Source organism: Macaca thibetana, chromosome 15, assembly GCF_024542745.1.
Source record: "Macaca thibetana thibetana isolate TM-01 chromosome 15, ASM2454274v1, whole genome shotgun sequence".
In the NCBI taxonomy this organism is placed as follows: domain Eukaryota; kingdom Metazoa; phylum Chordata; class Mammalia; order Primates; family Cercopithecidae; genus Macaca; species Macaca thibetana.
In genome coordinates, this window is record NC_065592.1 from 25,654,748 (window position 1) to 25,677,690 (window position 22,943).

A 22,943-nucleotide genomic window follows, 5' to 3' on the forward strand; every position below is an offset into this window, starting at 1 on the left:
CTGCCACCAGGCTGTTGCTCAGGCAGTCACCTGCACCTAGAAACCCTTTCTCCAACCATCATTAGCCCAACTACAAACATTCTTCAGTTCACAGCTGGAATGTGTCCTCCACATCCTACTTATAGAGCTCTACGCCCATCCTCCAGGTGACCAGTCTCTGCCTGTGCACATGGCCAGGACTATCTCCTGGCTTGTTCCCCTGGGGCTCTCAGGGATTTCTGAGAGACATGTCCAAGAGGCATGTCAATACTTTTTGATTTTCCAGAATGTTGATATCCATCTCATTGGTTTCTACATGAGGTTCAATGCACGAACAGCCACTTACACGTGTGTACGGCCCTTCGCAGTTGACAGTATCCCTCGCCTCACTAGATTCCTACAGTCTAGTGAGCCAAGGGAAGCATTATTCCTCCCATAATATATTTGGGAAAACTAAGGCCAGGAGAAGGAAAGGGACTGTCTAGGGCCTCAAGATGAGGCATTGGCAGAGCTGAGATTATAACCCTGATTGGTGACTCCCAGACCTGCGTTCCGGGATGCCCTGGCTCCGGCTGGGTTAGAATAGGCAGTAACTTGACGAGAAACTGACAAGCAGTGAGTCCCCAGTCAGAGGCAAGCACTCTTTGTTCCTAGCGTAGGGACAGTCCCTGTCGCACAGATCCTGGCTCCGGAGAGCATGGGGCTCAGGAAAAGGGCCCACAGATTCACCAGCCGCGTCTCTCACGGGGTGCTCCTAGCTGCGGCTCCTCTCCTTTGGCCAAACCTGATCAGATGACTCAGGAAACAGCCCTGTGGAAAGTTGGTCCACCCTGTGTCACCTTCTAAGAGGTCCTAATCTTTGTCCCTATTCCTATCCCACCTTGAGCCCTCTCCCCTCCCTGCCTCAGCTGGGCCCAGAGTCAGAAGTCCTGGACCTGCCAGACTCACAGTGGGACCTCAGGCAAGTCACTGCACCTTCCTGAGCCTCAGCTCCCTCACCTTTAAAATGGGGACCACACACGCACACCCGCGCGCACACACACACACACGCACGCGCACGCACACACATGCACGCGCGCACCCAAACACACAAACACACGCCAGCTTCCCAGGTTTCCAGGCAAGGAGCCAGTGGGATAATGACCGTGACACATGGGAGGGGTGGTTTGGGCAACTTTAATTAATCCCCACTTGGTTCTTTTCTTCGTTAGAACTCAGATGTTCCAAATCCTGACGGTCACCCTCCACCAGATATCACTGCATTCTGAACTAGAAAGTGCCTCTAGGAGGGAAAGGAATGAGCTTTTGCTGCTCACTTACTATGCACAGACACTGAGCTAGCCCCATTCTGTGCACCAACTCCTTTAGTCCTCATAGCACCCATTTGTTCCAAGGAAGGACAAAGGCAGGTTCAGAGAAGCCAAATCCCAGCCTGGGCTGGCGTTCCCTGGCAGGGAAGAGACAAAGGCTGAGTCTGTCCCCAGGCTAGGTCTGATTTCAAAGCCCCATTTGCAAATGGGAGACCTGGGTGCTTCTCCCACACTCCCCCTCCCCCCAGCTACCCAAGGCTAAAAGTCCCCAGAACCCCAACTCTGTCCACCTGGGCCCCTCTAGGTCGTATCTTCTGCAGAACCTCACCTCTGGGATTCACCTTGCACTGCAGCTGCTCCTCCTGGACCCCCTCCCACCCTGGGCTGTTCAGAAGCCCAGCTCAGTGCCTTTTATGTCCATGGTACAAGGCCAGGCCGAGGGCTACCGAGGATTCCAATGGCCAAAAAAGGACAGCAGCTCTTTCTCAGCCAGCCTGTGCCCACCTCGATCTGCAGCTGATAGAGGAGCTGGGCTTAACCAGCTTTCAGGACTGGGCCTTCATGTATCCTATTCTGTTATCTTACAAACAAAGGAAACTGAGATCCAAAATGATGACTTGTTCCCTTGCCCAACGTCCTTTCCCAGGGCATTTTAGTTATTGATGGATTTCTCTCTGCATTCTCAGCAGCCAGCACAGTGCTTGAGATGCAATGCCTGCCTGAGTATGATACCTCCAAGTACAGATGCTACAAGCCAAGTCTCAAGATGAACAGAAGGCAGGGAATGCCACAGTGGGGAACAGACACACTCGTGACCATGAGGGGCAAACCAGAGAAACCGGTGATGATGATAAACATTAATATTTACTGAGTGCTCTTCTAAGCCCTGGACACATATTAACTCATTTAATCCTCCAAATCCATAAGGCAGCAACGATTACTATCCCCCTTTTACAGAAGAGAAAGCTAAGGCACAGCAGGAATAAGTCACCTGTCCAAGGTCATACAATTTGAAAGTGGGATTTAGTCATTCTATTACAAAGATACATGCATGTATATATACATTGCAGCACTATTCACAATAGCAAAGACATGGAATCAACCTAAATGCCCATCAACAATAGAGACTGGATAAAGAAAATATGGTACATATATATCATGGAATACTATGCAGCCATAAAAAGGAATGAAATCATGTCATTTGCTGGGACATGGATGAAGAAGCCATTATCCTAAGCAAACTAATGCAGGAACAGAAAACCAAATACTGTCTGCTCTCACTCATAAGTAGAAGCTGAACAATGAGAACACATGGACGCATTGGGAAGGAACAACATACACTAGGGCTTGTCGGCGGCAGGGGAGTAGGGGTAGGGAGAGCATTAGGAAAAATAACTAATGCATGCTGTGCTTAATACCTAGGTGATGGGTTGATAGGTACAGCAAACCACCATGACACACGTTTCCCTATATAACAAACCCACACATCCTGCACATGTGGCCCGAAACTTAAAATAAAAATTAAAAAAAAAAAAAAGAAAGTGGGATTTAGGTTCTTGCAGTCTGGTTCCAGAGCCTGAACTCTTTACATTTTGATATACTGCAGATGAAAAACTACAATCCAGTGGTAAGGGGAGGATAGGAAGAAACTGGAGAGAACTTCACCTAAACAGAGGTAAATCCTTAAAGGGAGTTACAGGTTTTGTAAGTTGAGGCTGGAAAAAGACCAGGAGGAACCAGATGAAGTGGCAGCTCAAGGGATGCTCAAGGTACCTCTAAATGGGTGAAGGTATGACTTCTGGGATAGAGCACACTATATGTCTTCCCAGCCAGGCTCCTGCAAATCTTCCAATAAGAAATATAAGTTATATACAAAGTCAAACTAACCATTTACACCTTCACAGGAACAAGAATCTTGTTGTCAGACCAGCTCTCCAGCCACTGAGCTTGTGTGACCGTGACAGAGCCTGTGTGACCTTGAGCAAGCCACTTTCCCTCTCTGTATGTGAAATGGCAGACTCTGCCTGGATTAGTTAACAGAGCCAGGTGGTACTAGAAGACAGATGGGAGCCTTAAGTGCCAAGAACATAGCAGGAATGGGAACTACGGTGAACACCTTTCCTGCAGGTTGGGTTGGGAAACAGAACAGAAGGCTCGGGTGGCTGAGGCCCAGAGATTGGGTGAGACAAGGGAGGAATAAATCACAAAAGATTTGGAAATTCTGGCTAGGCATGGTGGCTCATGCCTGTAATCCCAACACTTTAAGAGGCCAAGGAAGGAGGATCACTTGAGCCCAGGAGTTCTAGACCAGCCTGGGCAACAAAGTGAGACCATGTATCTACAAAAGCAAAAAATTTAGCTGGGTGTGGTGGTGCACACCTTAGTCCCAGCTACTTGGGAGGCTGGGTGGGAGGACTGCTGGAGTCCGGGAGGTTGAGGCTGCAGTGAGCTCTGATAGCACCACTGCACTCCAGCCTGGAGGACAGAGCAAGACCCTGTCTCAAACAAACAAATAAATTAATGAATATTGAGAAATTCCGGGCTGGAAGCCTCCTATATAAGCCATCCTTGGTCTCAGTATCCAGCACGGGGCCTGGCTCAGAGAAGTCATCATAAAATGTTTCACAAATGAGCAAATGAGTGAACAGAGTCTCAAGAGACAATGGTAGGGATAGGAATGGGTCAAATCTGGCTCCAGCCCCAGAACTTTCTCTGAATTTTCACCAGGCCTCCCACTGTCACTACGACTATTTTCATGGGTCTAGAAGTTCTGGACAATGCAATAAGGCAGGAAAAATAAATAAGAACTACTAATCTTTGAGGAAAATGAGACAACAATATGTTCTTTTCTGCAAATAATATGAATACCTATCTATAAAATCCAGGAGAACCAACTGAAATACTAATAGAATTAATAAGGCGATTTAGTAAGGGGATGGTTATAAATTAAATATAAAAATAAAAAATACAAAAATTAATAGTTATTTTCACTAGATGAGAGTTATCTAGAAAATACAATGGGGAGAATATTCCATTCATGACAGCAGAAACTAAGTATAAACCTAATAAGAAATGTACAGGGCTTATGTAATAAAAACCATTAAAGTTTACTAAGAGACATTGTAGAACTTCAACCAAATAGGAAGACATGCCATATTTTTAGATAGAAAAATGTAATATTTTAAAGATGTTAATTCTTCCCAAATTAATATATGTATTTAATTACAATTCCAGTAAAAAGCCCAAGCGTTTTTTCAAGGAAATTGTTAAGATAGGCATAAGGTTCATCTGACAGAATAAATAGCCAGAAATGTTTTAAATAAAGAGAAGAAGAAGGATACATAGTACAAAGATAGTAAATGTCATATAATTGGCATTTTACTAGCATAAAAATAAATAAACAATGAAACATAATACAATGGCTTGTATTAGATCCTTGTCTATTATAGAGTAACCAGTGGAGGAAAGATGTTTAACAAGTGGTTAACTATTGGAGGAAAAATAATGCTGGAACCCAACTTCATTTCCACCACCCCCATTAAGATGAATTTCAGATGATTTAAATTTTTTAAGAGTACAAGAGATATCATGAAATGATAAGGAATATAATTGAATACCTATCTGATCTTAAAATAGGAAAAACATTTCTAGGTATAAAAGCAAAATAAAGAACCACAGATTTTACAGATCAATAGAGCCCTCCTGAGATTATCTGACATATTTTTTAAAAGGATAACATTTCTATTCGTGAAAATCATCATGAATACTCTTAAGAAGCAAACAACAAACTAGAAAATATTTGTAAGGTGAACAAAGCCTTAATAACCTCAAAACAATGCTTACAAACCAATAACAAATGGCAACATCCCAACCTCCCAAAATAAACCAACTCATAAGTGGTGAAGTACAAATGGAAAAGAGATTTAAGAAAAACATACATCTCATAGATGATCAATGAAGTGAAAATGATAATAAATTATCTTCTTTTAAAAATATCTTCCTTTAATGCTAGCAGGAGCATAAATCAGTTTAACCTTTCTAGAAGGCAATTTGCTAATAAAATAACAGCTAAACACTCATATGTCTCTCATGTGCAAGGCATATGATAAATCATTTGCATATATGTGTATATTGCATGTGTATGTATATACAAATATATCTTGGTATATGTCTCGATATATGTCCACATATACATATATAAATACACATACATGCATGCACATACACACACACATAGTGAGGTATGAACTATGATCTTCCTTGTTTTACAGAAGTGGAACCCGAGGCCCTCCGAGTTTTAAGTAACTTGCCCAAAGTCATGCAACCAGCAAATGGTAGTGAGGTGGGAGATGAGACTTGACTCTGGAGGCAGGGCTTGGACTTGGGACCTAACTGAGGACCAGCTAAAACAGGCATGAGGTAGAATCACCTTTCCATAACACCTGCCCACTAGTGTGCCATGTTAGTTTACCATTGTTATGACAACCTGAAAGTTACTGCCCCTTTCCATGGCAATGACCTGATGACCTGGAAGTTACCACCCCTTTCCTAGAAATTTCTGCATATTCTGCCTCTTAATTTGCATATAATTAAAGGTGGGCATAAATATGACTGCAGAACTGCCTCCGAACTGTTACGGTCAGCACACTGCCTATGGGGTAGCCCTGCTCTGCCTGAGCAGTCACGGAGCTGTTCTGCCACATCAATAGAGCTGTTTTCTTCTACCATGAGCTCGCTCTTGAATTCTTTCCTGAGTGAAGCCAAGAACCCTCCCAGGCTAATCCCCAATTTGGAGCTTGTCTGCTCTGCATCAGTAGAGCCAGGATTCAAACTTGGGCACACTGACTCCTGAGACCACATTAGCAATTCTGTTTTTGATGAACTTATCCTAATGAAATAATTGGAGATATTCTAACATTTATATACAGTCATGTTAATCAAGATAATATTTGTATATTAATTCAAAGTGGAACTGATTTTTTTTACAAATGGAGTAAGTTATATAAAGCTGGGATATTAGTGTTGATAGAATGCCATGAAGCCATTAAATCATATGTGATGGATGCCAAGTGGCTAACACAGGCGAATGTTCACAATAATTGTTAAGTGAGGAAGGCCAGATACCCAGCCACAACAAAGTGGATCCATACTCACATATATGACACACACAGGGAAGACCAGAGAGCTGTGGAGTTAGGGCTAGATTGTCGCCTTGAGGTCAGACAGCCGAGGGTTTGAATGCTTGCTCTGCCACTTACCAGAAATGTGACTCTGGGCAAGATACTTGGCCGCCTTGGACCTATTTCCTCATCTGTAAAATGGGGGTAATAATACCTGCTCTGCAAAGTATATAAAGCTCTTGACCAGGGCCTGGCCCAAAGGTTGCTCAAAATGCTCTCAGAGCTTATTACTGGGCAGGACCACTACAGGTAGCTCACTTTCTTCTTGATATCTTCTGAACTTCTCCACATTTTCCTTGGGTGGCTGAGGCCCAGAGAGGGGATGAGACAAATGAGCACTAAATCACAAAGGATTATAATAGTCTGGGCTGGAAGCCCATGTCTGATCTCAAGTGCCCAGCACAGGGCCTGGTCCAAAGGAAGGAACATTAGAGGAAGAGGAAAGGTAAAGCTCACACCAGCTCTGCCAGCAGCCACCTGGGCCATGGAGCCTGCCCTCTGCTGACCACTTCTCTTTCCCAGTGTCCAAGGGCCATAGTCATCCTGGCTAGTTCACTGCAGACCAAGTGAACCAGACCAGAGACAAGGTGGCTAGCTGCCCAAGAGTGGGACCAGGAGCCTCATGGCCCAGTGCAGGGAGTACTGGTGGGGAGCACTAGCTTCCCTCTCCAGAAAGAGACCCCCACCTCTGCCCTAGAGCTCCTCATTTGCACCAAGGACCTGCATCCCGCCTGACTCCACCATGGTCCAGCATCAGCACCCTGCCCCAGGGCAGCTCCAACCCTCCTACTGGCCACCAGCCAAGCTCTGCTTCTCAAATGGCCTAAATGACATTTGCAAACCTCATCCGGTCATGTCAATTCTGCTGAAATCCTTTTCAGGTCTTCCAGCTGCTCTTTGGATAAAGTCCAAAAATCATACCACCAACTGCCAGGCCTGTTGCCCTCGCCAGCCTCCTCCAGCCCCTTTGCCTAGTTGTCCACTATACTTCAGACCTTGGTTCAACCTTCCTGCCCTCTGAGAAGGTGTCCCTCACCTCCTGGACAGGATCAATCCGCGTATCGTGGGGTCTCTGAGCACCCCGGGCCTCTCACGTGGAGCCCTAGAGACCTAATCATGGTATAAGTCTGCACTTGTCAATATGGTTGGCTTGTTTTTCTTTCTCGCTCATCTCTACACTCCCCAAGGGCAGGGACCATGCCTGCCTGTGTCCCTGATAGCCCCAGTGCCTCACACATGCCGACAGCTGCCCCTTCTGCAGCACCTGCCACGGGTCAGCACCGCTCTAAGTGGAAACACATCCTCTCAGGGTCCTAGCTTCTCTGCCTCATTCTCAAAGTCCTGGATCCAACTCTGTGCTGGAGCTGACGAGCTCCCTTTGCTGCTGGATTGGAACATGGGATATGTGGGTAGATAGTAGATGGGCAGAGCCTTGGGCTCTGGAGGAGGAAGATGGGATGTAGCCTGGCTCTGGCCTGTACCAGCTGTGACACCCTGACAAAGCTCCTTCTGGAAGGCAAACCCAAGGATCTGAAATACAGTCCCCCCACTGCCCAGCCATGATCCAGGCAAGGTCCCTTGGCCCTCTGAACTTTCACTCTTCTGCACCCTCAGGAGGGATGAGGTCCCTCACCTCAGGTTTCTCTCTTTCTTGGTCTTCCTCAAACCACCCATCTCTCCCACCCTTCAGTGTAGCAGAGGGATCATCTTCCCACTAGGCCATAAGCACCTGAAGGCGGAGATGCACTGAAGGGATGACTGCATGGGGCTAATCCAGTTCTGTGCCCCCAGGGCAAGCCCTCCCGGGTGTACTGATTTATCTGTCAACAGCCCATAGTGGGTGCTCAATACACGTTTGTTGACTGAAGGAGGATGAATGGATGGGTGGCCCCAGACACCATGCACTGAGGTTCCACAGTGCTCTGAGCAGGGCCAGCAGGAGGAGCTGATGGAGTGTCTGCTACCACAGGAGCAGGGAGTGAGTCTGGCGGGGGGAGGAGACAGGCTCCACTGGTCCCAGAGCGGGCTAGGCAGGGGCAAGCCTGGCCATTCAAAACAGCTGCTGATGCTCAGCATCAGGGGCCAGCACAGGCCTTGGGGGAAGCCAGCCCTACAGTCCCACCAGGTCACCTCCCATCCCAAAGGGGATCTGCTGAACAGTGAGGACCCTAGGACCCTCTTCCCAGGGTCCCACCCATTCATGCAGACACACAGCTTTCTCATCCAATCTTAGCCAAGTCATTACTCCCATCCAGGGAGGGCCTCTGCTTTAACCTTTTCCTGGCCATGCCACAGATCAGCCTAGGGCCCTGGCCCAGTTCCCTGGGCCTCCCACCTAACCAGCCTCCCTGGAGGCCCCCTCTGTTCACCCTTGGCCTCAGGGCCAAGTGTCCAGGCAAAGGGCAAGATGTTTCCCCCTGGCATTTTATGCAAGTCCCAATGAGAGAAGCAGCCTCTGATTCCAGTGTATTTTATAGAACCTACACCCTTGTCTGCTATCCACAGATGTAAATGGGAGTCCTGTCCGTGAGGCCCCGAGTCCGTGGTTCCCAGTCCCACGTGGTGGCAGGAGAACTCACTTGCTAGGGAGAAGCCTCAGTGGCCACACTCAGAGATGTGTCTCAGAATGCGAGGAGAAACAGCTGGCAGGCCCTCCTCCTACCACGGCACATCTGTTAGCAAGATTGGGGTGGGCTACCATGGTGCTGGCACTGAGGTCCCACAGTGCTCTGAGCAGGGCCAGCAGGAGGAGCTGATGGAGCATCTGCTACCACAGGAGCAGGGAGTGAGTCTGGGGGTGGGAGGAGACAGGCTCCACTGGTCCCAGAGCAGGCTAGGAAGGGGCAAGCCTGGCCACTCAAAACAGCTGCGGATGCTCGGCATCTTGATGTACCCATGGCCTCTGCAAAGCGGAAGTCTCCAAATGAGTTCCTGCCTCTCTGCCTGACCCGTGGGAGCAGCTTCCGCTGCCATTTCCTAGACAATGTCTTCATCGACCCGTGCCTGAGTTTCCCCATCTGTAAATGGGTACGGTATCTCCACCCATCTCTTTAGGTCTTTGTGGGGATCAAATGAGACCAGCCACATCAAATGCATGCACAGTGCCTGGCACACAGGAAGGGTTCAGTATATGGCTGGTACTATAACCAGTGTTCGCCCTGTGAAAGCCCAGAGCACCTCCAGGCAGCTGCTAAGCACTGGACACCTGAGGCCTCCACTGCCTGCCTTCCAAAAAGGAACCCAGCCCAGCCCTGGACTTAGAGTCACAGATCTAGAGGGGCTGAGGTCAGTGCTCCTGCACTCTGCTCTGTCCCAAGACTCTGGCACCACAGATCCATACGCCCAGGACTACCACGTGAGACCTCTGTCCAAAGCTCCCAGGCAAGCTGATGGGCCAGAAGGAGTCCTACTCCTTGACTCAGGAGAGCTGGGCTTTAGCGGCTGCTCAGCAGCTCACTGTGCATGGCCTGGAGCCAATCAGTTAAGGGCTTTCCTTAAGCCATTTAACCTTTGCAGCTGGGTTATCAAAGAATGGCCCTGGACCCGGCCCAACCAAAGCCCAGGGGTGCACTTCACCTGGTTACCCCACAGATGACACAGGCTGGGTTGGGAGGCCCCTGAGCCAGGAGCCCGTCTGCCCTCCACAGCTCCTTTGGCACAGGCACTGCTCTTAGCTTCAGGGACTTTAGCATCTTCCTTCCCCTCCTCCTATCTCTCCAGCCATTCCGCAAGCTTTCTTTTCCCATGACCTAAATGTTGCTGGCTCTGGCACTCCTCTTGGTGCTCTGAGTTTCTCACTTCCAATGCAGTGCCCCAACAACCTTGCCCTCTGCCAGAGCTCCAGGAACAGACAGAAGAGCTCAGCAAGTGCTGTTCCCATATCATCAAAGCATCAGCCACTAAGGTCTCATCAAAAGTGAACTCGAGTATTCCAAGAAGACTCCCTGGGGGAAGTGGCATTTCTGCGCCAGCCTCCCGCTGGCTCTATCTCCAGCTCAGAGCAATCCTGAGTTCCATAATATCTGTCCATAAATGATCACTTGACCGGGCTACACGTTTCCACATGCAACATCATCTGAGCCCCCTCCTGGGACCCAGTTCAGTCCCCAAGGCTAATATCAGGGAGGTAAAAACTGTCTGGTGTTTGTAACTGTCTCTCACCTTGCACCCACCACCATCCTTTTCCACTCTACCTCCTCCCACACCCCTGAGTTGGCCCAGACTAGCCTCCTTTCTCCCCTGTATCACCCCTGGTCTCCCGGCCTTGGCTCTGGTTCCCTACCCCCACTTCATCTTCCTCATGGCATCTAGTGAGCTTTCTAAAACGTGATCTTTCCACATCCCTCCCCAGGATGCATCTTACAACACGGTAAGCCTTATGTTCTTAGTCTGACATTCAAGGCCAGCCTTCCCTATTTAGCAAGAAATCACCTCTCTGCCCACTGCCCTGAAGGCTCTGGGTTCCAACTGCGCGACTCCCCCAAGTCTCTCCCAGCCGGAAGCACTGTGTCTCCAGATCAGGCACAGGGCCCAGCCCTGGAAAGGGGTCCAGAGGGTGATCCTGGCTTGGGTGGGAATCCCCCTCAGTGCCCCTGAAGCCCTCCCACCAGGCGCCCCTGGGAAGCACTTCAAACATGGCTCCAACCCCAGCACCCACCAGGCGCCCCTGGGAAGCACTGCAAATATGGCTCCAACCCCAGCACCCACTCCGTGGCCACATCTCCAGCAAATACTCACTTTGGCTCCAGGAGGGCCGGGGAGACCTGGATTTCCATAAGGCCCAGGAGGACCCTGAAAGAGAAAAGAAACAAAAACAAATAAGGTGACAAAAAACAGGGGCCATCTCACCTCTGACTGCAATGCCTGGCACCTTCCCTACACCCACTGGTTTATTATCTTCTCCCCAAACCAAGCCCTAGCAACACTGTCGTGGCCACTCAGCCTACTTTTGGGAGCACCCCCTCCGTGCCTGGCCCCGTGGGAAGCACATCCCATGTGCCATCTCATTTGATCCTATTAACCGGGAAGGTAGGTCATATTGTTATTACTATTTTGAAGACAAGGATGCTGATGTTCACAGAGGTTTGTAACTGTCTCAGATCACCCAGCTGCTAAGAGGCAGAGCTGGACCTGGATATCAGAGCACAAGTCCTTCACCCCTAAATTTTACCTCCTCTCCACACTCTCTTAGCCTGGCCCCGTCAGCCCTTCCCAGCTTCTTCAGGCTCAAACCACTCTTAACTATGCACTTCCCTCCCATGTATCTGGTACTTTCTCTCCTCATTGCCTTTGCCCATGATGTTCTCTCATCTGGCAGCATCTTTTCTCATCCATCTCCTCTGCTTAAAACCTGATCCATCCTTCATGCCTGGCTCAAAGTGCCATCTCCTCCAGGGAACCCTCTGGGGCTCCTCCAGCTTCAAGTGGACTTTTATTTTTTAGAGGCAGGGTCTTGCTTTGTGGCTTAGGCTAGAGTGTAGTGGTATGATCATAGCTAACTGCAGGCTCAAACTCCTGGGCTCAAGAGATCCTCCCGCCTTAGCCTCCTGAGTAGTTGGGACTCCCAGCATGGGCCACCATACTTGGTTAATTTTTAATTTTTTTTTTGTAGAGATGGAGTCTTGCAACATTGCCCAGGCTGGTCTCGAACTCCTGGCCTGAAGCAATCCTCCTGCCTTGGCCTCTTGAAGTGCTGGGATTACATGGCAGCTGGCCCCAACTGGACTTTTGTATGAGTCTTTGGAGTTGAGAGCTCAAGAAGGATGCATTTGACCTCTTGTGAACAAAGGTGCACCTCTCCCATGGCTACAACATGTGATCAGACCCTTAAACCCCTGCAAGCTCCAAGCTTTCAAGGTCTTCCAGAGACCACAGAGCACCTGGGAACACTGGACCCAGAGAGTCCAGGAGGCTTGGTCAAGGTCATACAGCAGAGTTGTGGCCAAGTGAGATCAGGGTCCAGGGCCTGGTGGTTTCAAGTCCAGAGTTTATTCATGGTGCTGGATTTTCGCAGTCCATATCCAAGTTCCCCTATAACAGCTGGGTCCTGTTACGTCCACTTTCTCCAGCAAGAGCCCTGGCCTAGAGTCTTCCAGCCCAGTAATATAAATAGAGCCCGAAGAGTCGGGTAATACTTGAGGGTTTTTGTCTAGCAGGAATAATCTGGGGCATAGGAGGTGAGGAGAAGCACCCCAAAGGGTCCAGTGGTCCTCCCCGCCCAGTCAGCCTCTAGGCACACTGCCCTCGTCCCTGCCCCTCTTGATTCATAGGGCTAACTGTGTGTGAACTGCTTTCTTCTTCCCTGTGCTCTGAGGCCAGCTTCCCAGCTGCAGCCTGTCACATTCCAACCAAGGCACCTCCCTCTTCCTCTCTTCCCTGATGCCTGAACTGGGACCCTCCCCTTCTCTGAATGCACCGGGAAGGAACAGTGTCCAGAGCACACTGAGCCTGGGGAGTTTCTCAGTGCCACTTGTGACCCTCCTTCCAAAATAATCAGCCCTCCTGCCCTCCCCTGCAGTCCACCAAACACTGTCTCCTGGCACGCGACAGAACCTGGAAGCATCGAGACTGGGTCCCAGTTCTGAGCCCCACTTCGCAATCCCCAGCCTCGGTCTCGCCCTCTGTTCTGTAAATGACTGGGACCCAGCAGTCTCTAAGGAATCTGGAACACCCCCTGATGTTCACCCCAGCCCAGGCTCGTAGGGTCTAACCAGGTCTAACCACAAGCTCAGTGGGAACTGGACAGAGTTTGGGAGGGGGTGTTGAAGGAGGGGTTCGTGACACCCAGTTCCACCAGAGCCAGGCGTGGGCTGCACAAGGTCAGGGGTGGCTGCCTCTCCCCAGTCATGCCCCCAGCTGCCCCATAGATGGTGGGCCAGAGCACTCAGCTCCCCCATCTGCAGCTTCTGAAGGTGGGGGCTTCCTGTTTCCCTGCCCCCCCACCGTCCCCACCCCTCTCCAGCCTTGCAGAGAAACGAGGCACATAGTTGACTGAAAGCCAAGCAGACTGATTCTATAAATGCCGCAGCCTAGAAAGCCAGGTGGGGGAGGCTCTGGGATTCCCCGACATCCCTCCATGGGCTGGGGGAATATGTGGAGGTAGGAAGGGGCAAGACACAGAGTTTTGGGCGACCTCAGGTAAGAATGCCCCTCCTTAAGCCCCTCCAGAGCCCCCATCTGTGCAGAGAGGAGCTGGGATTGTTTAATCCAGCATTCTACTATCTTTGGAATTTTATAATACATGGAATTTCCAGTCTAGAAACAGGATGATGGTACGGTGGCGGGCGGCGGGGCTGGGGTGGCTTGCAGGGAAAGAGCCTAGAAGTGTGTCAGGAAAGTCATTCACCCAGAGCTAGGTGGAAACTTAGAAACGCCTTACCATGACCCCAGGCTTTACAGATGGGGAAACTGAGGCTAGGAGGAGGGAAGGGACTTGCCTAAGATTCCACAACTTCTTGGTGGAAATATTCTTGACTCTTAGATTAAAACTCTTCACCAGTCATTTGCCCAGCACCTGCTGCACGCAGGGCACTCTGCTAGGCATCATGTAGGACAGAGAGGTAACCAAGGCCTATCTCTGAAGGGGCTCAGGTGACTACCCAGAAAAATAAGCACAATAGATGCTTAAGATGGTAGGCTCTGGGCCAGGTGCAGTGGCTCACACTTGTAATCCCAGCACTTTGGGAAGCTGAGGTAGGTGGATCACTTGAGGTCAGGAGTTTGAGACCAGCTTGGCCAACATGGTGAAACCCCATCTCTACTAAATATACGAAAAATTAGCTGGGTGTGGGGACATGTGCTTGTAATCCCAGCCACTTGCGAGGCTGAGGCAGGAGAATCACTTGAGCCTGGGAGGTGGAGGTTGCAGTGAGCCCACATTGCTCCATTGCACTCCAGCCTGGGAGACAGAGCAAGACTCTGGCAAAAAAAAAAAAAAAAATTGGTAGGCTCTGGAGGCAGACTACCCGGGTTCAATCCTGGCTCTGCCATTTACTCTCTTTAACTTTATCTGAAGTAACTAAACCTTTCTGAGCCTCGGTTTCCTCATCTGTAAAATGGGAATAGATTGAAACCTATTTCTCAGGATGGCTGGAAAGGTGGAATGAGATCCTGCACATGTGGCTCAGCAAACAGAGTTCAGTGGTCAATGAGAGCTTTGAGAAAATGGGACACGCCATCCAGAGGGAACAGGGGAACCACTGCGGGAGTTCCAAGAAGGGAGTGGTCACCAGAAATAAAGGTGATGTTTGCTCTTAGACATGAATGGAGGAGAAGTTTACAAAGGAGGACAGCCAGAGCAAAACTGCAGAGGCTGGGGGGCTCAGGAGGTTGGGGAAGGGAGTAGGCTGCCTAGGTCAACGGCCTCATCCTGGTCCCAGGCTGCACGGTCCCATGGGCTAGCAGCCTCTGTGATATCTGTGTGGTCCCCAGGGGGCACGTGCTTCATGAAGGCTCTGAAGCCAGGAAGAAATGCCGCTTCAGATGGCAGATTCCAGAGCCCTGGGCCCAGGGAGCAGAGGGCCAGGTCTGGAGGGAACTAAGGCTTGGGTAATTGCATAACCAGAACCATTCGCTGGGCTCAGAGCTAAAAATATGCCCCAGGCAGCTATCTCTGCCAGGGCCTCACCAGGCACCCAGCGTGGGAAAGGCTGATTCAGCCTGGGCACAGATGCCGGGTGCTGTTGGTCTCAGCCCTCTAAGGGAAGCAGGTAGGTCTCCCTCTAAGGGGATCTCCAAGGGTTCCAGCATATGGGTAAGAGCCTGGGTTCCAGTCCTGGTTTTGCCATTTCCTACTCAGTTTCCTCATCTCTAAAATGAGAATGATCACACTGTCCCATGGGAGCTTGGGGTGGGCGTGAGAGGTCAAATAAGGCAGCATAAAAGAAGGTGCCAGGACATCACATAGGAGCTATTTTATTTTCCCTCTGGGGCTCGGGCTAGCTCAGCGAGCCACTGCAGCCTGCCAAGCCCGGCCTCTCTCCAGCAGGAGGAACTCAACTGCTCCCTGGCACGGCCCCTCCAGGTACCTATGTCCACATCCCTACCCCAGGAGAGCCCTGCAGAAACAGGAAGAGGGATGCAAGGGCCATATATTCCCCAAGTCAGCTTTTATCCTGGACAAACACTGAAGTCCATCAACCGAGGGGATGTGATCTTCAGGCTTCCCCACCTTCCCCACCCCAGGCTACAAAGGGTGATATCCCCAATGGACAACCGAGACCTACAAGAGGTCATTGCTGTTCCATGCCATATCTGTCCATATAGCATGCCTGAGAGCCCTAAGTCCACTCCAAATGGATAAAGCAAAATATGGGTGCCAGAGATGGGGAGGGAAGAACCTGAGGACACACAGCAAACGTGAGACCTCGGGGGCAGTGAGACGCAGGCCAAAAGAGCCAACAAGAGTTCCAAAGGACAGCGTGAGATAACTCACCCGAGGCCCACGTGCACCAGGGATTCCAGGTAGCCCAGGCAGCCCAGGGGGACCCTAAGGAAAAAACAAGACAGACAGCATTAGACAGTGCTCATTGGCAGCAGAGAATGGGCTCAAGCAGTCATTCAACAATCCCGCCTGCAGCTGTGGGCATGGATAGTCCACGGCTCAGAGGAGGAGTCCCCTGAGGTCCCTTCCCTGAGAAACTCATGCTCTTTGGAGCTTCTGGGCTTTGGTAGCTACTAGTCAGTCACTGAAGCCCTCATCATTTATCACCCAGCTAACTTAGGGTGTCACCTCCTCCAGAAAGCCTTCCCCAAGTTGGACAAAGTCCCTTCTTTTCCTCTATTTTAAAGACCACTATCTTACTTGGGGAATTATCTGCTTAGAAGCCTGTCTCTCCCATCAGATGATGGTCTCCTCAAAGGAACTAAGGGGATATGAGTCATATTTCTATCCCCAGGGCTCAGTCAAACATTTGATAAAATAAAACAGCCAGAAATCTCAGAGCTCAGCCAAATTCTCTGCAGAATCAGAACAGAGAAGGGACTTGGCCAAGGTCACACCAAGTGTCTCTGCCCCACAAAGAGGCAGCACAGCACACAGAGCACGGCGCGGGTTTTTGAATCAGACGCGCCTGGGTTCAGATCCCTGCCTGTCACTGACAAAATGCGCAAGTCTTTAGCCAGCTTATGCCCATACAAACGGAGGCAATAAAACACTCCCCATGGGATTCCAAGGATGACATGAGAGATGATAAATGTGTAGCACAGTGCCTGGTACGTAACCGGCACTCAAATGTGCTATCTGTTCCCATGGCCACAGCATGGTCCAGCCTTCATCACCGCTCCCCAAGAACCTGCAGCAGCCCCCTCAGTGGTCTCCCCGCCTCTACTCTCTCCTCCACTCCCTCCCTTCTGCAGTCCTCCTCTACACAGCCTCATTCACCTTCCAAAAGCCCTCCCCTGCTCAACAACATTGAAGAGCTCCCCATTTCCCGCAAGTGAAAGACCTAACGCTGAAGCTCAGCATTTAAGGAACATCTGTGTATCCTCATCTCTTTTCTCTTTACACAGGAAGGGAGGCAGCCGAGCAGACTTACTAAACCATGAGCTGGTCTTTGTTCAAATCCTGTCTTTACCACTTAATAACGGCAGACTTCCTGCAGTTCCTCCCACTTATCTGAGTCTCAGATGCTCCCTGTTAAGATGAGTCCAACAACTACTGCTGCATCTACCTCGAAGGAGTAAATGAGGATTAACTAAGCGCCTGATGTGAAGAACTGTGCCTGAAGCCTTCAAAGGAAGCCAGGCTTTCGAGGATGTGTGAGGCCTGGGGAATTCATTTGTTTCAAATAACCATCAATGAGATTCCAGGTTTCCTGCCCAGAGTTAAAATCGGTGTTGAAAACCCAGTCCGGTTTGGCTGGTAATTAATCCAGATCTCACGCTGGGCAGCCTCGGCTCACAGTTCTGGCCTGTGAACACCACGTGCTTGCTCCTCCATGAATAAAAATCAGAGGAGAGATCCAGACAGGCAGATATGGGTACCAAGGTCACTGGGCAACAGCCCTGAGCAGAAAGAGGAGGGACTGTTTTGTGACCTCGGGTAAGTCCCAGCTACCTCTGAGCATCTGGGGACCTCTGGCCAAATTGTCGGCAGAGCTCAATGGCTGGGTACAGGAGTTGTCTGGTTTTGCAGGTTCTGGACTCTGGGTGCCAGTCTTACCTACTTCCCCTCTCCAGCTGTCTCTGGGCAATAGAGTATGGTGTAACGCCAAGGGCCTGGGTTCACATAGGGCACCCCCACCCCCCCACTTACTAGCTGGGTGGCTTTGAGCAAAGCTATTTCCAGGCTCCAAGCCTTTGTTTCTATTGCTGTAAAATGAGGTTAATAATAGCACCTAGCCGACATATAATCTATAACAAGTGCTAATCCTGGTGTCTGGCACCCAGTTAATGCTCAAAAAAATGTTAGCTGTTATTTCTGTTAAGCAAGCTTCTGGAACGTCCTCAACTCAAAATTTTAAGCCACCCTCCTTCACATCTGTTTCTAGGGGACAGTAAGAGATGTCCCTTCTTAGGAGGCCCTCCTTGACCCAACTGTCCCAAGTGGACCCAGAATTAAAGAAAAAGCAGGGGGCTGAGATGAAGCACACTGTAGGTATACCATACCATTTCAACAGATAAGAAGCCAGAGGGAGGTTCAGAGAGGTAAAGTGACTTGCCCAGTACCACACAGCTAACAAGAAGCAGAGCCTGGATTCAAACCCAGGACCGCTGGAACTGTTCTCCTACCCTGCGCAGCTGCCACACAATCTTGGTCAAGTGTGACTCTAACTAGGTATGTGGCCTTGAGTAAGTCCCTTCCCTTCTATGGGCATCTGTGAAGTAAAGATCCTGGAACCTTCTTGGCACTGGCATTTCCTGAATTGCGGAGGGCCAAGGTGGGGGTAATTTCCTCTGCTACGTTATCAGGTCAAGAGGAAAAGCAAGATTCTTCCCATGTCACAGAGGAGAAGGCCAAGGCCCAGCGGGGTGAAGGGCTTGTCCAGGACTCTGGGGAGGAACAGGTTCCGTGGGTGCAGCTCCTTCACGGACCCTGGTGGGGCTGCAGCTGCAGAGGCCTGGACACTCCCTCTTGGCATGTCTTCTGCCCCAGAAATAGGGGCATCCAGGATAGAGTCTGACCTCATCCACCACATCTGCAGAGCAGACTCTGAGTGCCACTCAGGACCCAGGGTCCAGCGTGGTGATGTCAGCCCACAGGCCGACTCCTTGACAGGCCGGCCCCAGCTTCTGGCCTGGCCAATCCCTTCACTCCAGACCTTCAACCTGGGTGGGGACTGCCAGCTGCCCAGTGCTAGCCATGGGCTGGACCCTCCCCTACTCAGTGCCCACTTTGTTCGTGGCAAGCATGGGTGGGTGCCCCCTGGCCCCTCTCCCCTGATCCGAGACCCTGCCTGTTCTCTCTGCAGTGGAAAAACGCTGCCATTTCTTTCCAGGGCCTGAAGCCTGAGCGGGTGACTCTGGGATGATTCACGAGGCCGGGGTGGGATTTTCCACTTCACGCTGCAAACAACGGGGCCTCTGAGAGGGCCCGGAGCTGAGGGGGAGCAGAGCGGGGGCTCAGGCCTGCCTGGGGGAGGCGGAGGAGGCCTGGGCTCCAGGCACACGCAAACAGAGCCATGGAAACAGCCAAGCAGACCCCTCGGGGCTTCCCCCAAGGGTCCTGGCCTCTGACAGCCAGATCTAGGGGAACCCCATCCTACGGAACAAGTCCACCCTTGTGTCCAGCTACAAGAGCCTCTGCCTGCCAAGCCCTGCAGAAAGAAACCAGCGCTAGCTGGCATGGCCCCTGGCAGTAAGCAATGAGAGGTTTTACAGGCCTGGGGTTTAGGAGACCAAAGTCCGAACGTAGGTGTGCAGCTAACTACCGTGTGACCCTGAGCAATGTCCTTTTGATCTCTACACCTGGACTCTGTGTCTGTAACCTGTTGGGGGTAGTTAGGGAGCCTCAAAGGGCTCTTCCATCTCTGATTATCTGAGCTCATGATTATTCCTAAGAATTCCCACAGGGCACCCAGACTTCCCCAGCCTCTGTCCTAGGAAGGACCTGCTGGAACAGAGCTTCTCGGCATCAATACAGCTCTGTATGGCCTTGAGTGAGTTACTTCATCTCCCTGGGCCTCCAGGCCTCAGTTTGTCCAGCTGTGAAATGGGAATATAATACCCATATTCTGAGATGGCATGTGCATGCTGGTTCTTCTCCATTTACTCCCCAGATCCATGCTGTGCCCTGGGAAGCTGACTTCTACAGATTGTACCCTGGCCTTCCTTGACCTCTAGCTTCCAGCTGGGTTTGGCCAATGGGAGACCCCAGAAAGAGAGTGCACAGAAGGGAGGACAGGCTATTTCTCTCCCTGTGCTCTCTCTGCTGTGCTATAATTTGGCTGCAGCTGTGTTCTCCCATGGCCCCTGCTTCTGTGGGGAGACCCCTGCTCAAGGTTTTCATTCTCACTAGGTTCTGGGAACACCTTTCCCTGGGACCTTCTGGTCTGGCTTAAAAAAAAATGGGGGCAGTCCTCCCCTAACCCCCCTCCTGTCTAGCTGACATGTGTCATGACACCCTTATCCATTCAGGCTCCCAAGCTGTCCCTGCTCCACCGACTAGCCCCAGGTTAATATTTTCATAGCACAGTTCTCCAAGCAAATGTGAGACTATGTCCAGACCCTCCCAGTTCTCTCAGTGCACCAAAGTCCCCACCTCGACACCCACCATCAGTCCACAATCACAGCCACGACAATCTACCAGGACCCAGGTTTCATATGTGCTTTACCTCCCGCATCTCACTGAATCCATGTAACGACCCTGGAAAGGTAGGTGGCACCGTATCCCCATTTTATAGAGGCACAAACTGAGGCTTAGAGAGGTTAAGTGATTTGTCAAAGGTCACACAGCACCAGGCATCTAGAGGACATTCAGCTAACAATTGTGCAAAGAATGAATGGATGGCTGGATAAGGGAATGGTTCAAACCCAGGTCATCCCAAATCCTAAGACTACGTGCTTTTGCAGTCCACATGGCCTCCTCATCTCCCTGACAGCAGAGTTCTGGGTAACCTCAAGGAGCCCCGTCTGGGAGTCAGGACGACCTGCATTTCATAAGGATCAAATTCTTTCGTTCATTTCACAGATAGATAGTCACAGAGCACGTGCTGTGGGCCAGGCCCTTAGCTGGGTCTTCCCGATGGGACATTTGCAAAAAGTGCAAGCGTGGGCAAATGCCAGTGGCCTGATCGTGAATAAATAAGGCCTTGACTCGCCTCCTCTGAGGCGTGGGGCTTCTGTGCAGCTTCTGTGCAGCGCTGTGAACCGCGGCCTCCCCGCCCCAACTCACCCAGGGCCAAGCTCAGTTTTTCCATGCTCCCCCCTCTTGGGGCTCCCACAGAGCTCCCTCACTCAGCAGCTACAACTCCTGGCAGGCCTGGGCCCAGAACTCTGTCTCAGCCTCTGCCAGTTGCTCTCGTGCCCTGAACCCCGAGGAACAGGTTTGCACATGCAAACACAGCCACTGCACCTCTCTAAAACACTGAAAGGCCCCACAGTCATGTCTAAGGGGAGAGCTGTCCCAACACTTTATTTCAGTAGGAGACTGAGCACTGGGGAGAGGGAAGAATTTCCCCAAACTCACTCAGCAAACCTAGGTAAGATGGCCCAACTTACTTCATTTCTACTCCAGCTTTTTTTTGAGACAGAGTCTCACTGTTGCCCAGGCTGGAGTGCAGTGGCATGATCTCGGCTCACTACAACCTTCACTTCCCGAGTTCAAGGGATTCTCCTACCTCAGCCTCCCAAGTAACTAGGATTACAGATGTGTGCCACCATGCCTGGCTAATTTCTGTATGTTTGGTAAAGATAGGGTTTCACCATGTTGGTGAACTCCTGGCCTCAAGTGATCCGCCTGCCTTGGCCTCCCAAAGTGCTGGGATTACAGGTGTAAGCCACCACGCTGAGCCTCTACTACAGCTTTATATGCAAATAAAATTTACGCACATTTTCAGGCCACCATCCCCACCAGAAGTGGGAGCTATTATCATCTTATGTTCTATAGAAACAGGCTCAGCATGGATCAGTCACAGAGCTAAAAGGGGTGGAGCCAGGATTTGAACCCAAGTCTGCATGTCCCCAGATGGGGGACAATGAAGGACTTCTCCTGGGCAGCTGGAGCTTCTGCTCTGCTGGGCTTAGATCCTGGATGTATATGGAGGTCAAGGGAAGACAGCAGAGGCCAGAAAGAATGGGAGTTCATTTTATCACATTCAAAGACGCCTCTTCCATTACATTATTCTGGTATCTGGTGAAGAAGTGACCAGGTTGCCATCTGCTACACAGTGGACAAAGATTCTACCAGCTTCCTGGTTCCTCCTGGAGTAAGCTATGTTCCAAGCTGGGGGAAGGTGGGGACAGGGGATAGCACGGGGCCTGAGGCAGGGATGTCACCTGGGCAGGTTGGTGTCTTCCCCTTGTCCTCAGAAGTCAGGGCTGGAGGAGCAGAAAGAGCCTCGGCCCTGGCCAGAAGTCAGGGACCACAAGTCGCATCCCAGCTCCTTCGGGAACATGCTGGGTGCCTCTGGCCGGGCCCTTTATCTCTTTCTAACCCCTGTTGGATCATCTGTGGGGCAGGGCTGAACACACACAGACTGCCCTCCTCAACCAGTTTCCATGAGGTCCTAAAGGAGACACCGTGCCTGTGGAAGTAGCTCATAAACTTGATGGGTTATCGAATCAGAAGATTCTTTAGGCCAGGCACAGTGGCTTAAGCCTGTCATTCTAGTGCTCTCAGAGGCTGAGGCAGGAGGATCTTTTGAGGCCAGGAGTTTAAGACCAGCCTGGACAACATAGTGAGACCCAGACTCTACAAAAAAGTGACAAAAATAGCTGGACATGGTGGCATGTGCCTGTAGTCCCAGCTACCTGGGAGGCTGAGGCAGGAGGATGGATTGAGCCCGGGAGATTAAGAATGCAGTCACTTGTGATCACACCACTGCACACCAGCCTGGGTGACAGAGTGAGACCCTGTCTCTAAAAAAAAAAAAAAAAAAAAAAAAAAAAAAAAGAAAGAGATTCTTTAGATTTTGAGTCCTTCCTTTGAGACCAGGGACAGGGACAGTAGTGACTCTTGTCTGAAGCCCCCAGTCCCCCAGATCTGAGTCCCAGAGCCTCAGAGTGGACACTCAGGGCAGTGGGATGGAATGTGCTAGTCTTGGAGTCTAGAGTCTGGAATGTAAACTTCAGCTCTGCCTCCTCCATGCTGCGTGGCCTTGGGCAGGTCCTGGCCCTCTCTGAGCACAATTTTCTCACCTGTCCAATGAGGAAAGTTGAACTAAGTCATCCCCAAGCATCCACTGACTGACCAGGTTCACTTCAGTGCCTCCTCTTTTTCAAAGAGATTTGGCAGGAGGCCTCACTTCCTGCTAACCCAGAGCCCCGAGCCCCAGGAAAAAGTATTTGACTCAGACATACAGAGGACCCAAGATTC

At 50.6% G+C, this 22,943-nt stretch overlaps 1 protein-coding gene across 3 annotated transcripts in view; it reads right to left on the reverse strand.

The window, feature by feature from the left end:
- COL27A1 (collagen type XXVII alpha 1 chain) overlaps positions 1-22,943 on the reverse strand; it is a 158,681-nt gene that overhangs the window by 120,681 nt on the left and 15,057 nt on the right. For all 3 annotated transcript variants that reach the window (XM_050760967.1, XM_050760966.1, XM_050760965.1), the window contains exons 4-5: positions 15,903-15,956; positions 11,207-11,260 (exon numbers count right to left, since the gene is read on the reverse strand). In XM_050760967.1, the coding sequence (XP_050616924.1) occupies positions 11,207-11,260; positions 15,903-15,956 (108 nt within the window). The remainder of the gene's footprint in view (positions 1-11,206; positions 11,261-15,902; positions 15,957-22,943) is intronic.